This window comes from Garra rufa, chromosome 11 (assembly GCF_049309525.1).
Source record: "Garra rufa chromosome 11, GarRuf1.0, whole genome shotgun sequence".
NCBI lineage: Eukaryota > Metazoa > Chordata > Actinopteri > Cypriniformes > Cyprinidae > Garra > Garra rufa.
This window is the reverse complement of record NC_133371.1, coordinates 39176296-39192965: the sequence shown is the minus strand read 5'-3', so window position 1 is coordinate 39192965 and position 16670 is coordinate 39176296. Positions and strand designations below refer to the sequence as shown.

Sequence of the window (16670 nt, the reverse complement as noted above, 5' to 3'; positions counted from 1 at the left end):
TTTTTACCTTTGGTTGAACTCTTCTTCAACAGTGTGGTCAGGGGTGTTTGTTTATTTACATGCACAGCCATAATCAGCAGGGAGCAATTCTGGGAGAACGCAGAGCACGTTCCCCTCGATGTCATCGAGATTTGCTCCAAACCACATACATTGAGAAATGGGTGAGGTAGGGTGGAGGCCCAAACACCAAATGATAACTCAGATAGAAATCGCTGAGTGATTCTAAAAACATAGTCCATAAACCCATTTTAGCTGTCACAGATATTATGGAGACGCTAATTTATTTATGGAACATACTGTAAGCTCTCAGCTGGGTTTGTATATCACACGTGTGAGGAAAATCGCACAGGAATGCTGTTGCCGATGACTTGCTGGTCAGTTTTAGTAAACGTGCCTGCAGCCTGACCACAGCTCTATGTTTACGATGAGATGCTCTCTTTTTATGCTTTCAGATCAGTATCTCTATGCTGGCACGGCGTCTGATTTCCTGGGCAAGGACAGCACGTTTAGCCGCTCTCTCGGCCCGCCCCCAGACCAGCAGTACATTCGCACAGACATCTCTGAGGACTACTGGATCAACGGTCAGTGCTTCCCAACAGTCTGGTTCAATTTACTCATGCCAGCACTCAGTAAATGACATACAACCTGTTTTTAGTTTAGCTTTAAGATTTAGTTTCTTGTGCATTACAAGTTCTGACTGAGGGAGTTTATTGAGAGTGTAGATGGTTCACATGTTGCGTTTTAGCCATAGGTACTGTATTATTCTACATCTGCTTTTTGTAAACTACCATTCATAATTTTGGGGTTGGTAAGATTTAAGTTTACATCCCCCTTTCAAAATCTACAAAATGTTAATTATTTTACCAAAATAAGAGGGATCATTCAAAATGCATGTTATTGTTTATTTAGTACTGACCTGAATCAGATATTTCACATAAAAGACGTTTACTTATAGTCCACAAGAGTCCATAATAGTTAAATTAATAAAAATTGCCTCGTTCAAAAGTTTACATACACTTAATTCTTAATACTGTGTTGTTACCTGAATGGTCCACAGCTGTGTGTTTTTTTGTTTGTTTGTTTGTTTGTTTGTTCAAGGATAGTTGTTCATGAGTCCCTTGCTTGTCCTGAACAGTTAAACAGCCTGCTGTTCTTCAGAAAAATCCTTCAGGTCTTACAAATTCTTTGGTTTTCTAGCAATTGTGTGTATTTGAACCCTTTTCAACAATGACTGTATGATTTTAAGATCCATTTTTTCACACTGGGGACAACTGAGGGACTCATATGCAACTATTACAGAAGGTTCAAAAGCTCACTGATCCTTCAGAAGGAAAAAACATGCATTAAGATCAGGGTAAATTTAACTTATTTTATTTCTTCTCTAGCATCTGAAGGGCAGTATTAAATAAAAAAAAGATATTTAGGCAAAATAAGAAAAATGTGCACATCTCCATTTTGTTCAAAAGTTTTCACCCCCAGCTCTTAATGCATTGTTTTTACTTTTGGAGCATCAGTTAGTGTTTGAACCTTCTGCTATAGTTGCAGTCCACTGAGTCCCTCAGTTGTCCTCAGTGTAAAAAGATGGATCTCAAAATTATTTTTGGAGAGGGTTCAAATACACAGAAATGCTGGAAAACCAAATAATTTGTGGGACCTGAAGGATTTTTCTGAAAAAAAGATTTTTTAAATGTAGTTTATTCCTGTGATGGCAGCACCTATTTCTCCAGTCTTCAATGTAACATGACCCTTGAGCAATTTTATTATGCTGATTTGGCGATAAAAAACATTTACGTTTAAAACATTTTTTAGGATAGAAAAAGTTAGCTAGATAGAAAGTTGAAAAGATATATATATATTTTTTTTACTTTTGAACAATTTAATGCATTCTTTCAGAAAAAAAATCTTACTTACCCTGAACTTTTGAGTGGTAGTGTATATAAAAACAGTATCTCGGCCACACACATAAGCCCACACATAGAAAACACAAGTGACAACATGGGGAAAACCAAAACCACAGAAAATAGCAAAGGCACAGTCATTAATATACTGATACCACAAACTGATTTACTTTCACAGTCTGTGGAAAAATTATAACAGCATTAAAATGTGCCACATTTGAGGCGTTGCCTGTGTATCTATGATATATAGCTCACACGATTAGGAAAAAAGATCCTTAAATCATAAAAATTGATGAGTCAAATCATCCAGCAAAGAAAAATTAAATTTACGGTTAGGTCTGTGTGAGTTGCCAGGGTGTGCAAAATTGCACTGGCTGTTATTAACTCAGCTTGAGGTTTATAGATAAACCCATAAAAGTTGTGTCAAATAGCTCATAAATACTATCTTTGGACTTCCACCTCTTAAATATCTTGAAAAACTAAATGTGATACTGTATATCTTCTGCTTGGACTCTGAGTTGCGAACTGCTGGCGCTTTCGTGTCCTCTACTCCTCTCTCCTTTCTATTTGGGTCTTCTGCAAAAAGTCCAATATAATACAGCCTTTGTCTAGTCATTGAGTTAATGACTATCATTCTTCCACCTTCGGTTTCATTCTGAATGTTAGAGCTCTTCTGGTAGATTCAGTTTAATGGAGTTTAAACCCACACAGACTATTTTCCAACCCTAAATACTCATTAACAGTCTGCTGTGAGGCTAAAAGGAAATGCCTAGCATTTACACTAAACACTAGGATACAGTTTTGTCTTTATACTCTGTCACACACACGAACAGTGAGTCTTAGCTCTTTTAATAGGCCTCCACACTCTCTTGAGAGTCTTATAAAGTGATTGGTGGATTAGCATGACTGAAATAAATTAAAGCTGACTGCCTTTTCTCTCTTTTGTCCCCACAGAGGGCAAGTTTATTTCAGCTCATCCCATTGCAGACACCTACAACCCAGACGATGACAAGATTTACTTCTTTTTCCGCGAGGCGTCCCATGATGGGAGCACTACGGACAAGAGCGTGCTGTCTCGTGTCGCCCGGATCTGCAGGGTAAGAGCTGTCCTCACACTGCCTGATCAGAGAGGAACTCACCTCATCTTTCTGATCCTTCCTTAGCACATAAGATTAAATATGCTTCCCCTGGGAGGGGAGGCTTCCTGGTGTGTTCCCCTTGATGTGATCTGCTGAAAGCGGAGCAAACCACTGTTGTCAGGCAGGGTAAATCATAGCAGAGGTTTGGCCATGGAATTGCTGACCGAGTCGTTGTTCATGATGACATTGGAAGTCCCTTGCGTAGCAAAATAAGTGTGCTAAGTGACTCCATGTTGACACATTGTGTTCTGTCCATCCTTTAACAATAGTTCACTATAGGCTGGGAGCATCACACAAGATTTGAATTCATCTGAAGTCAAGATAAACTATGGGGAACAATAGTTCAAACATCACACTGACCGCAAATGCGTCATTTTTACATCCATAAAGGGCACTGTGGTGAATTAACTCTATTCCCAAGTCGTTCCCTAAAGAAAGTGAGTAATTGATTCCCTCCACAAAGGTCTCTTCCACAAGGCTGTCATCAAAGCACGCAAAAGATGGAAGTAATTTTGCCTTTTGTGATCCTGGGTTGCGGTTACTCACCAAAACCTTCATTTTAATTTAATATTATTATCTACATTTAATCTTTGTTTTTTAATCAATGTTTTGAGCTTTTAAAACCCTCAATCGCTCTCGTGTACACATGGATAATCAACGCAGTAAACAAATGCCATGTGTTTTAAACAAAAAACATATGAAAAAACATATGGATAAATGTTTTTATTCTGTTCATAATTTCTGAAGAAAATAATGTATTGTCTTATAGTCTGACTGTACATTATACTGCTTATTAAATATTGATTTGAGTTAAAATTATTGTATTTTATAAGAAACGAGACCATATAATATAATAACCAGTGATACAAGAGACAAAAACCAGCACTAATACCAGTAATGTTCAAATTTTTGGGGTCAGTATGATTATTTTATTTTATTTTATTTTATTTTATTTTATTTTATTTTATTTTATTTTATTTTATTTTATTTTATTTTATTTTATTTTATTTTATTTTATTTTATTTTATTTTATTTTATTTTATTTTATTGATACTGAAGACTAGAGTCATGGCTGCTAAAAATTCAGCTTTGCATCACAGGAACGAATTACATTTTAAAATATTTTAAAATAGAAAAGAGTTTAAATTGTATTAAATATTGTTTTATATTAAATATTGTTTTATACCAGTACCGTTCAAATGTTTCAGGTCAGTTAGATTTTATTTTATTTTATTTTATTTTATTTTATTAATTTATTTATATTTATATTTTTATTTATTTTACTTTACCTTTTTTATTTTAATGAAACTAAAGGCTGGAGTAATGGCTGCTGAAAATTCACTTTTGCATCACAGAAATGAATTACTTTTTAAAATATATTAAAAAGAGTTGTAATAAAAAAAATTTTGAGTTACAATTATTGTGTTGTTTCAGAAAAAAGACACCACATAATGACCATTAGTGATAGAAAAGACATAAAACCAGCATTAATACCAGTACTTTTTTTTTATTATTGACACTGAAAAAAATAATGACCATTAGTGATACAAGAGATTATTTTATTTTATTTTATTTTATTTTATTTTATTTTATTTATTTTATTTTATTTTATTTTATTTTATTTTATTTTATTTTATTTTATTTTATTTTATTTTAGTTTAGTTTAGTTTAGTTTAGTTTAGTTTAGTTTAGTTTAGAGTTCTTTCAGAAATGCTAAAAAAACTTACTGACCCGGAACTTTTGAACTGTAGTTTATATTACAATTCAGTGTAGTTTATACGGTTGTTGTAACACAAAAATATTTTAATCCATAATGCTGCGATTGACCAATCAGAATATCTTTAAATATTTTAAAGAGCTCTGTAGTCATTTAAAGTTATTCTCCATGCAAGTCACCTGTCAGCCTGCAATTATAAAAAGTCAATGATTTATAGCAGTTTCCTTAATGCTGAAGACTCATCCTCCAGGTCTGTATGCTATAAAAATTCCAAGCTCTATTGCAAAATTCTTGGTCTGAAGCGGGTGGGTTTTTATAGCTTTAGGAGTGAGCTGTAAAGCTATCCGAGGCCAGATTCCTCACTGGATAACTGGCCTAACACTAGAGAGGGCATCTTTGAAGATTAAAGAATTTGGAAAACACCACTCCTAAACCTCTTTTAGGTCTTTCCCCCCCTTTTTCTCAAGTGTGTGTTATTCAACAGGGATAATGGCAAAGGAGGAATATGTCTGCTGCTCTAAGTGGGTGTAGGTGAAATCATTGGAGTCCTTTGATTAAACCCTTATGGCTGTAATGAGGAGATTCATTTAAGTGTTCTCAGCTTGTCTTCTCGTTCTAAGACCTCTCAGCGCCCTATTGTGCATCTAAAGACGTAAACCTGCACTTGGTGAATTCACAGAGAGGGTCGTTATATTCCCATTATAAACTCCCTCACTCGCTCTTCTCGATTTCTTGAACTCTCTTTCTTTGTCTGTCTCTCTTGTGTGTTTGTGTTCCTCTTGAGTCTGTGTGTAACTGAGGGGTTTGTGGTTTTCTCTAGTCTCATGCTTAATTAGATAAGCTGCTCTAATCAACAGCAAATGCTGGGTTTATGCTTTTATTATGAAGTCTATAAAATGTAGGATTTAATGACATTTAGGATTTGAAAAACATCAAATTTAGGATTTGAAAAACATGCTATAAGCAGACAGAATTGAGATCCTCTATGCTTCTTGTGTTTGCATGCAGAATGATGTTGGAGGCCTGAGAAGTCTCACTAACAAGTGGACGACATTCCTCAAAGCAAGACTTGTGTGCTCCATTCCTGGACCAGATGGAGTGGACACGCACTTTGATGAGCTCCGTGAGTGTTTTCTGTTCCTACTCCCTCTCACGAACACATATTTCAGTTTTATCATTCTCCTTGGCATTTAAAAAGATATTCATTGTGTGCTTTTTTCAATGTGTGCTCTCTCTCTCTCTCTCTCTGTGTGTGTGTGTGTGTGTGTGTGTGTGTGTGTGTGTTACAGAGGACATCTTTCTCCTCCCTAGCAGAGATGAAAGAAATCCAATGGTGTACGGAGTGTTCACTACCACCAGGTGAGACGCAGATCCTAGAGTGAGCACATCAATATTTAAATGCTTTTGGTGTGGGTACCATAGCTTGAAATCCATTCTTGAAATGTGTAATTGTCGATGTGATATAAAATGTGTTTTAAGTACCCCTAATATGCCATTTCAAATATGGCAAACGAAAGGTAAAAGTGCACGATAAATAATGTTGTCTTTCAAAAGAAAGAATCAACTCTAAACAGCCCGAACGAGTCGTTAGTAATTCAAATCCTTCTTCTGTGACAGCTACACGTCATGTAATACATTTGCATAATGTCCACCTATATTCTACACTGCATTGGTTTTTTATGCCCAAACAAACACACCACACACTGGCTAAATTTGAAAACATGAAAAAGCAAAATAGGACCCCACGAAAGTGTTGTTTTACCTTGCATGTGTGTAAACCTATAGGAGACTCTCAGAACAATATTAGGAACCTTAAAAATGGCTTAATAGGAGTACTCTATAATATAACAATACAAACGTGGTTATTTGTATAGTTGCCCATTTGTGACCCATGCTGGCAAAATGAGTCGGAATATGCATGGTGTAATGTTGAGCTACAGGCAAAAGATGTGAAATATGTCAGTTTTGGTTGAATTTGAGGTTTTCACAAAAAGTTCATTAAGCCCTCTACTAGCAATCCCAATGCTCCAAATAGTAATTAAACATCTAAAACTATCTTTATTTGTACATTTTCTGAGAGGAGTACCTTTTTCTCTGCTCATTTCTGGACAACTGCTGCTGCTTCTTACCACAAGTTGTTGTCTATTATTTTTAAAGTGCAGCTTTCCAGCTTTGTGAATATTCATATTGAATGCTTGATGAGTTCAAACCAGTAAGATATGATTTTCAAACCTATGATCAAGCTCTCCGAGAGCTCCCTATAAAGTGTGAAATATGTCACTTATAGACTTAATCTGTTATGTTTTACATAGACATTAAGTTAATGGTTGGGCAAATGTCACATTATATTAGATCCATGCATTACAGCAGGTCTTAATTTGCTCTTGATTAAACTGTCCTTAATTTTAATTACAAAGATTAAAAATACATTGTGAATAATAGTATATTAATTATAATAAAAATAGAATTGGGAGGAAAATATGCAATGTTACTAGATTTTGCTCTATTTTTCATCAAATCAACTCTGCTGACTCTATTGCCTTCAATCGGTTGTAGCTCAGTCATTTTTTGTCAGATTCCAACTAGTCATATATCATTTTCAGGGTATTTTAATGAAATGTATTTTAATATTTTTAATGAAAATAAAAAGAAGCAATTTTTGAAAATTCTGATTTATTCCGACTCATTTTGCCAGCTTGCACTCTTAAAAATAAAGGTGCTTTAAAAGGTTCTTCACAGCGATGCCATAGATTAGAAGAACCATTTTTTTGTGGTTCCACAAGAACCATCTCTTTCTTTCCTTTTTATAATCTAAAGAACCTTTCACCACAAAGAACCGTTGGTAAAACAGAAAGGTTTTTCAGATGTTAAAGGTTCTTTATGGAATCATTTTGATAAAAAAGATTCTTCTATGGCATCATGAAGCACCTTTATTTTTAAGAGTGTGGGTCACATTTGTAACACCTCTTCTTTTACTGTGGCATTCATGTTGTTTAGTTTTTATTATTTAACGTGATTTTTGGGGGGGTCAGTTCTATCTTTAAAGGATCAGCGGTATGTGTTTACAACATGGAAGAAATCCGTGCTGCGTTTAATGGACCTTACGCTCATAAAGAGGGACCGGACCATCGCTGGGTGGAATATGAAGGCAGAATCCCCTATCCAAGACCAGGCACTGTAAGTAACACTCTTTTAGTGCTTTCCCTTTTTTTTAAATCACTGACACTTTGAGGAGTTTTATACATTACCACTAGAGGGAGACATAGCATTATTTATACCCAATACTTCACACACTGTACTTCAAAATACTGCTTACACCAGGAATATCCAAAACTGTTCCTAAAAGGCCACTGTCCTGCAGAGTTCAGCTCCGAACTTAATTAAACACCTGAACCTGAAGCTAATCAAGGTCTTTAGACTTTAAACTTCCAGGCAAATGTGTTGCAGCTAAACTCTGAAGGAACTCTGCTCCTGGTTACACAAACACATCATTATAATTCCAGAGCAGTTACATCACTTCATTTGAGTGCATATTTGTAATTACTTCCAGAATATTTTACTGTTATAATTTCTAAATGTGTAACTATAAATCTTTTTCTTTCGCAGTGCCCCAGTCGGACATATGATCCTCATATAAAAACGACTAAAGACTTTCCAGATGAAGTCATCAGTTTTATTCGGCTACACCCGCTGATGTACCGCTCTGTGCACCCAATGACAGGCCGGCCAATTTTTACTCGTATCAATACGGAGTACCGGCTTACTCAGATTGTAGTGGATCGTGTTGCAGCTGAGGATGGACAGTATGCTGTTATGTTTTTGGGCACAGGTAAAAAAAAAGACAACACAAAAGTTAATAATAACATTTGACAATTAGATATAATGTTCTATTTTGTGACAATTAAGGAAATAAGCTGCAGTTTTTGTTTTAGTGTTTTAAAAAGCTTTGATGATACCTATGGTGTCCAAAAATGCAGTAGAGATCTGTACAAAAAAATAAATAAATTAAAATACGGATGTACAAACAATTTTCCCTTCAGAAATTGCTTGGAAATTTTACAGATAATTACACATTGTAACACACTGTAAACTTGATGTTTTGAAGTAGAAAAGTTTGAGGTCTGGCAAAACATACAAGATAATTTTTCTTGTAAAACAACCAGCAGGTGGCAGTAGAGCTTTAGATACATAAATGTATGCATGTGCATCTTTACAGATATGGGATCAGTTTTGAAGGTTGTCAGCATCACTCAAGAAAACTGGTCCACAGAGGAGATCATCTTAGAGGAACTTCAGGTGTTCAAGGTAAATGTTTCAAATATGAAAGAAAAAGAAAAACAATAAATAAACACTAATAAACAAAAAACAAAGTTTGTCTGCTAACAACATTGGTGCATTTATTTACCCAGAGTCCCTCACCCATCCTCAACATGGAAATCTCCTCAAAGCAGGTAAGAACAGAAGACTATACTTTCGATTTTAAGTTCGTAAATGATTGAAATGACATTCATCAGCAAGCTGTTTTGTTCTCAGAAGCTCTGCAACTACAAATCAAATTCTCAAGCCTTATTCTCATAATAAATGTGCTATGGCCTCGATTGTTTGTACTGTTTTATCAGAGTCTCACGGATAAGCTTTTTTCTCCTGTTTTTTGCCTATTCCTTTCATTTTTCCTTTACACTCCCATTTGTCTAATCATCTCTTATTATCTTTTAAAGTTCATGGTTAGGTTTGCAGTTTACCAAAAAGCTTTTATCCTACTTTCTTCTGCACAAAAAAATAACCTTATAGTTACAACAGTGTGCCACTTGGCCAAATCTTTTACAATTAAAGCTTTTTTATTTAATAGCAGAGGATAATAGAGTGCAGATAAGAAATAACATTGAGATCACAGGGGTTAAATGGAAACTTTGTCTCATTATCTCATCAACTTTTTACTTCTTTCTCTAATTCGCTATGGTGAATGCCACCACTTGAAATCATTAAATGGTTTCAAATAAGTTCCTAAACAGCATTTGCTTTTACAAGGGTGTTATATGAGAAGGTCTGCTGTGACTGCCTGATTTTTTTCAGACTCACGCTGAGAGAAAAGCAATAGCACCACAACTTTTATTGCGTTTATTGTTGTTGTGTTCATGGTTTGCTTATTTCTCTGCGTCACAGATGCTTCTTTTTAGAGTTTGTTGGACCAAAAAGACAAATTGCTGTATGCTGATTGATAACTCTATTAGAGAGTTTGCTCCAGTAAGCAGTTTTTTGTCATTGCACCTGGTTTACTACTTTGTGCATATGTGTGTGTGTGTTTGTGTGTGCAGCAGCAGCTGTTTGTTGGAGGAAGCGACGGCTTGGTGCAGGTGTCCCTGCACAGGTGCCATATTTATGGGCAGGGCTGTGCAGAATGCTGCCTGGCTAGAGACCCCTACTGCGCTTGGGACGGCACCCAGTGCTCCAGATACATTCCAGCCTCTAAGAGGTAACACACATGCACACTTACACACACATGAACCGATAAAGCCATTGTCCCAAAGACGAGTCGATGCAAAGCCTTGACATTGATTCACAGAGTCAGCACTTCTGTTTAACGATCTTCTTATCAGCACACACTAAAAACGCAAAGCCACATATGTCCTGCGATATCCTAGAGATGTGCACGATGTGCAGTTTGGTGCTCTGAGGTTTTTGGGATGGCAGAAAGTTAAAAGAGAGAGAAAGAGGGCTTTTTGGTGCCCTCTTTCTGACCTACTTCTCCAGGGTGAGTTGTTTCCTGGAGTTCAGCACAGAGAAGAAAATGATAAATATTTGATTTTTCCTGTGCCATAGGGTGTAGTGGGACTGGACTGGACAGGTAAATTGATTAAAGTTGCTTTGTTGTTGAGATGATGTATGTGAGCTGCCAGAGAAGTTTTCTTGCCCTTTCTCTCCCCGGCTCTCCGGTCCGCCACTGACGCAAGGAGGCCAGGTCAGTCCTGCAGAGAGAGCGAGCGAGAGATAGGGAGACACACAGAGAGCGGAATTTTAGTTTGTTTTGGAGATTATTTGGCTGTCAGATGGCTCTGTTTGAAATGCGCTTTGTGGCTTCATTAGGATTCATATTTGTCACTGAAGTTTGTTCTACTGCAGAAAGAGCTGAGGGTGTTTTCAGAAAAATTGTGGCAGTATGATTGAAGCTAAATAAAATATAGCATGAATGTAGTGTTACTGTCTGTTTTCTTGCTCTGAAGATGAAACATAAGATTAGTTATGCTCTTTAGTTTGCACTTGGATGTAAACAACAGCATGGGTTGCACGGTTAAAGCAATACTGAATACGTTGTTCTGCTAATTTATACTGTCTAAACCACTGAAAAAACGTGTGGAAGCTGCTACATCATATAGAGAAGGACTTAGTAAGCAGGATAGGGTGCAATATTTTGACAAACTGAAGTGAATAGGTGGTAAAGCTACGTAGAAGCATTAATAATTAAGACAGTAGCCTAATATTTCACCTAACTGACCGGAAATGATAAGAACAAGCACAAATGTTGTCAAGATTCTTGCCCTGGAGGTTCAGTTTGGCCAACCACAAAAGTTTTTTGCACTCTTCTCCTTGATTTGTTACAACTTTTGGCAGTCTATAGTACTTCAAATGTTTTTTCGGGTCCGACCGATTAGTACAGCCCAAAACCTGACAATAATTGACCATTTTCAGCAGCAATAATCAACAAAATGTGCGAGTCCCGTTCGTTTTAGTGGCATTGTTTATGTTCTAAGAACACTAAGATAATTGATAATTGATCACACTATTGTGGATTTATGATTGTTTAATCCAGTGTTTCTCAACTTTTTTGACCCCCATTGTCCACAACAATATTTAAGGATCCAATGAAATAAAAATAAAAAAACCAAAAAAAAAACATAAAAATTAGTCATAATAAATGTAATATGAAATATTAAAATTATAATGAAAATATCTCGATTTATATATATTTTGGCTAATTAATGCATGTTTTGTCTTATTTTAATATGTATTATAATAATTTATTGAGGGCCGCTCAAAAGTTTGGTGAGGCCCTCTAGAGGGCCCTGGACCCTGGTTGAGATCTGCTTGATAAATCAACTAGACAATGAACAACGTGTATCTCAGATCTTCTGCCAGTTCTTCCTTTCAGTGTTTTTGAATTTCTGTTACATTGATGCTTTGACAGATGCTGTTATCCAAAGCAATTTAGCAATTTTTTAGTTCACGCTTTCCCTGAAAAGTAAACTCATAATCTTGGCTTTGCTAGCGGCATGATCTACTGTTTGAGCTAGAGCAATGGATAATGTTTTTATTTTTTTATTATATTTTATGTTTTTTGCTGCATCCTATGTCTAAAATGAAGGTGTCTAAATAAAATTTGATTTGAATATTAATGAAAGGATGCTAAAGAATATTTAAAAACTTGAAAAAAGCTGTATTTGCTTCAATTTGAACAGCTCTAAATTTGTTTCAAAAAAGTCTAAAATGTAATCAAAGTGAATCTGACTCTAAAAAAGCATTTCCACTTGTGCTTACAGGAGGGCCAGAAGGCAGGATATCAAACATGGAGACCCATCCAGCCATTGCTGGGACACAGAGGATGGTAAGGAGACATATGTGGGTGTATGTGTGTGTGTGCATATAGTGCATAAAAGCACTAAAAGCTCTGTTTTGTTTTAAGATGTTCCATTGTCCTGTGGGGCTCACCTAATGGATCTCAACACTAACCCAAAAAATACCTTTACTGTCTTTCTGATATGCTGATCACTCTCTCTGTCTATCTTTGGCAGTGTTAGGGAGGAATGTCGAGGAGAAGGTGTTGTATGGAGTGGAGAGTAACTCCTCTTTTCTTGAGTGCGTTTCAAAATCCCAGCAGGCCTTGATCCGCTGGTTCGTACTGAAGCCAGGAGCAGACCACCGTCAAGAGGTATAATCAACATGCATTTTCCTCAGTCGGTGCCTTTGTGTGTGTGTGTGTGTGTGTGTGTGTGTGTGTGTGTGTGTGTGTGTGTGTGTGTATTGTTCACCCACTTTTCTACCTCTCTCTTGCGTGACAGTTGGTAAGTAGTTAGTTACACTACAAAATTAAATATTTAATTGTGACCCTGGACCACAAAACCAGTCTTAAGTAGCACAGGTATATTTGTAGCAATAACATTGTATGGGTCAAAATTAACGATTTTTCTTTTACGCCAAAAATTATTAGGATATTAAGGAAAGATCATGTTTCATGAAGATATTTTCTAAATATCCTACCATAAATATATCAAAGTTTTTGATTAGTAATATGCATTGCTAAGAATCTTTTTTTAACTTTAAATGCGATTTTCTCAATATTTAGAATTTTTTGCACCCTCAGATTGCAGATTTTCAAATAGTTGTATCTCATCCAAATGTAGTCCTATCCTAACAGATCATATGTATGTATAATAATGATGTATAAATATCAATATCAAAAAATTGACCTTTATGATTGGTTTTGTGGTCCAGGGTCACAATTAGTATTTAATATTTACACTGCCGTTCAAAAGTTTGGGATCAGTAAGATTTTTAATATTTTTTACATTGAAAATTTTACTTTTAATGCTCAGCCAGGCTGCATTTATTTGATCAAAAATCCAGGAAAAACTGTATTATTGTGAAGTATTATTTTAATGTAAAATAACTTTTTTAATGTGAATATTTTAAAAAATATAATGTATTCCTCTGGTGTAATGCTGATTTTTTTTAGCATCATTACTCCAGTCTTCAGTGTCACATGATCCTTCAGAAATCATTCTAATATGCTGATTTATGAAAACAGTTGTGCTGCTTAATATTTATACTTAATATTGTGCTTTTTTCAGGATGCTTTAATCAATAATGAATAAAAGTAAAAAAAAAATAACAGCATTTATTTAAAATAGAAATCTTTTGTAACAATATAATCTACCATTTAAAAGTTTGTGGTCAGTAATTTTTTTAAAAGAAATTAATACTTTTATTCACCAAGCATGTGTTAAATTTATAAAAAGTGATAGTAAAGATTTCTATTTTGAATAAATGCTGTCCTTTTCTAACTTTTTATTCATCAAAGAATTAAAAAGAAAATAATCACAGGTTCCAAAAAAAGCAGCATAACTGTTTCCAATATTGATAATAAAAGTAATAAATCAGTATATTAGAATGATTTCTGAAGGATCATGTGCCACTGAAGACTTGAGTAATGATGCTGAAAATTCCAGGAATAAATTATATTTTAAAATTATTTTAAACTGTAATAACATTTCACAGTATTACTGTTTTTTCTCTATGTTTGATCAAGTAAATGCAGCCTTGAGCCGTAAGATAATTCTTTAAAAAACATAAAAAATCTTATTGATCCCAAACGTTTGAACAGCAGAGTATTTAATAAGTATTTCACTTTAGATCATATGCGAAGAATGAAATTAGTTGGTTAATTGTTTATTTAATCACTCATGAAACATATTAACAAAACCAAGTCACTAAAGTGAATGGCAGTTTTTCAGCATTTTAAACATCATTTAGCATACATGTATAAAGAATAGCCTGGGCGTATTCCACTCATAGTTTCTCTTTCATAACAATATCTCTTGGCATCACAGGCTTTTCATGGTTGGACACACTCTAGAAACTGATTTACAGTAACTCTCAACCCCCTGATGCTTAGAAAAAAATAGATGTTGCATAATTCTAAAGATCGTCTTACTAAACGGAGAACTGGAACAGTTCTGTTGGTAATCGTGAAAATGGCCTGAGGCTCAGAAACTGAGGGAACACAAACATAGAGATACAGAACACAGCAAGAAAGTGACCTTCACTGGTGGATTCATCTCTCTTATTCAGTGTTTTACACCTACGCATTTAATCGCATCTCATCTTCGCTGCTGCCGATTAGGTGTCATGCACCTGGGTGACATGCATGCCTACTTTAGAAACACATACAAATGCATTCGTCTTTCAGCTATCTCTGTCGCTTTAAACTGCCTGAGGGAGTGTATTTGTGCTATCTTCTAAAACACAGATTTATAATGCGCCATATGTGACCAGCAGTCCTTTCAAGTAATCTATGTGTGTAGTGGAAAGTTCATAGTGCAGATACAGAGGTCATTTTAACCTTGTGTCGAGGCTGTCTCTTGTCTTTATTAGCTGTGATGAATAGACGGGGGCCAAGACCTGACTCTGGAGTGGTAGATCAGCATATCCTTTTATTGATCCATCTCCACAACAATTAATCCCAACAGGAGTATATGTGTGTGAGAGAAAACACATATGGCAAAGCATGACAGCAGAAGGTCAAATCACAGCACAAATGTCACAGAGTAGATGCAATTCAAGAAAAAACACAGTTTCCTGCTTTGAGAAAGATCCTGCAGTCCCACGTCTCAAGTAAACACTGGTCCTGCTATGATGCATTTGTTTTATTTTAGTTTCCCTTCCTGCTTTTCTTCTCCTCCTTTCTTTCTCACAGTGCAAAATGACTCCCTACCACACAGCTGCCCAAAACACCTGCAACACACGCACAATCTCACACATGTGGTGCAATCTTAAAAATATCTGCCCACACTTCATCTCGTAAAAGACAACAATGAATGATAGAGGAGAAAACAACGCTTGCGTGTTTGTGTGAATTTTTATCGAATCTGAGTAAACAGATAGCTGGTTGCAATAACAGAATGCAGAACAGAGAGCAACAAGAGAACTGTGGGATGGGAGTTGTAAAGAATTTATTGGTTCTGGTTCTAATTCGGATTTTGGTTAACAATTGTGTAAAACCTATTCAGTTGTTATGTAAAAATGCACAAATCTAAGTTGCACCTTGGATTGATTTTGTTGTAAAAAAAATAAAAAAGTCTAAAGGTATGCAAAGGTGATACACAGTTAAATTAATTAGGACTGTGTTTAAGATTTATGTTTTTTATTTGCATAAATGAAACAAGAAGTAAGACCTTGGACAACAAAACCAGTCATAAGTAGCACGGGTGTATTTGTAGTATATTGGTCAAAATTATTATTTTTTTTATGCCAAGAAACATTAGGATATTAAGATCATGTTCCATGAAGATATTTTGTAAATTTCCTTCTGTAAATATATAAAAACTATTTTTTTTTATTATTAATGTGCATTGCTAGGAACTTCATTTAGACAACTTTAAAGGCGATTTTCTCAATGTTTAGATTTTTTTGCACCATCAGATTCCAGATTTTCAAATAGTTGTATCTCGGCCAAATACGGTCCTATCCTAACAAACCATACATCAATGGAAAGCTTATTTACTTAGTTTTAAAAAAACTGGTTTAGGGTCACAAATATGCATTAACTAGGTTTATAATTGGGTTTATATAATTAATAAATCAAACGTAGTATGTAAACCTATCTCATACACTAACTAAATTAATCTAGCCATATTTGAACCATGTTTCAATTTATTTGTTTTCTCAATTAACAAAATTTCTATGCTGATTCTAAGTAATTTGAATAGTTACATTTAAAAATGTAATAATGTAAAAATGTAATAAAATCCAGATGATGCAGGGCCGACATGACAACAGCAAAGTTTTATAGTCTAAAGAATAAAGAATTAGGTATGCAGCATATTTTGTTATGCCATTTCATACACTCCTGTTCAAAAGTTTGAGATTATTTAATTAAAAATACAGAAAAAAAACAGTACAATTGTGAAATATGGCAATATAAAATAACAGTGTTATACTTCAAATTATAATTTATTTCTGTGATGCAAAGCTTGAATTTTCAGCATCATTACTTCAGTCTTCAGTGTCACATGATCCTTCAGAAATCATTCTAATATGCTGATTTATTATTAATGTTGAAAACAGTAGTGCTGCTTAATATTTTGGAACCTGCAATACCTTTTTCAGGATTCTTTAATGAATAAAAAGTTAAAAGAAAGTGTT

At 35.0% G+C, this 16670-nt stretch overlaps 1 protein-coding gene across 1 annotated transcript in view; it reads left to right on the top strand.

Annotated features, from left to right (window-relative positions):
* sema3d (sema domain, immunoglobulin domain (Ig), short basic domain, secreted, (semaphorin) 3D) overlaps positions 1 to 16670 on the top strand; it is a 50033-nt gene that overhangs the window by 29073 nt on the left and 4290 nt on the right. Inside the window, exons 7-17 of the mRNA XM_073850895.1 lie at positions 453 to 581; positions 2853 to 2995; positions 5763 to 5877; positions 6044 to 6113; positions 7787 to 7931; positions 8361 to 8583; positions 8971 to 9059; positions 9164 to 9205; positions 10070 to 10227; positions 12290 to 12354; positions 12542 to 12678. Of these exons, the coding sequence (XP_073706996.1) occupies positions 453 to 581; positions 2853 to 2995; positions 5763 to 5877; positions 6044 to 6113; positions 7787 to 7931; positions 8361 to 8583; positions 8971 to 9059; positions 9164 to 9205; positions 10070 to 10227; positions 12290 to 12354; positions 12542 to 12678 (1316 nt within the window). The remainder of the gene's footprint in view (positions 1 to 452; positions 582 to 2852; positions 2996 to 5762; positions 5878 to 6043; positions 6114 to 7786; positions 7932 to 8360; positions 8584 to 8970; positions 9060 to 9163; positions 9206 to 10069; positions 10228 to 12289; positions 12355 to 12541; positions 12679 to 16670) is intronic.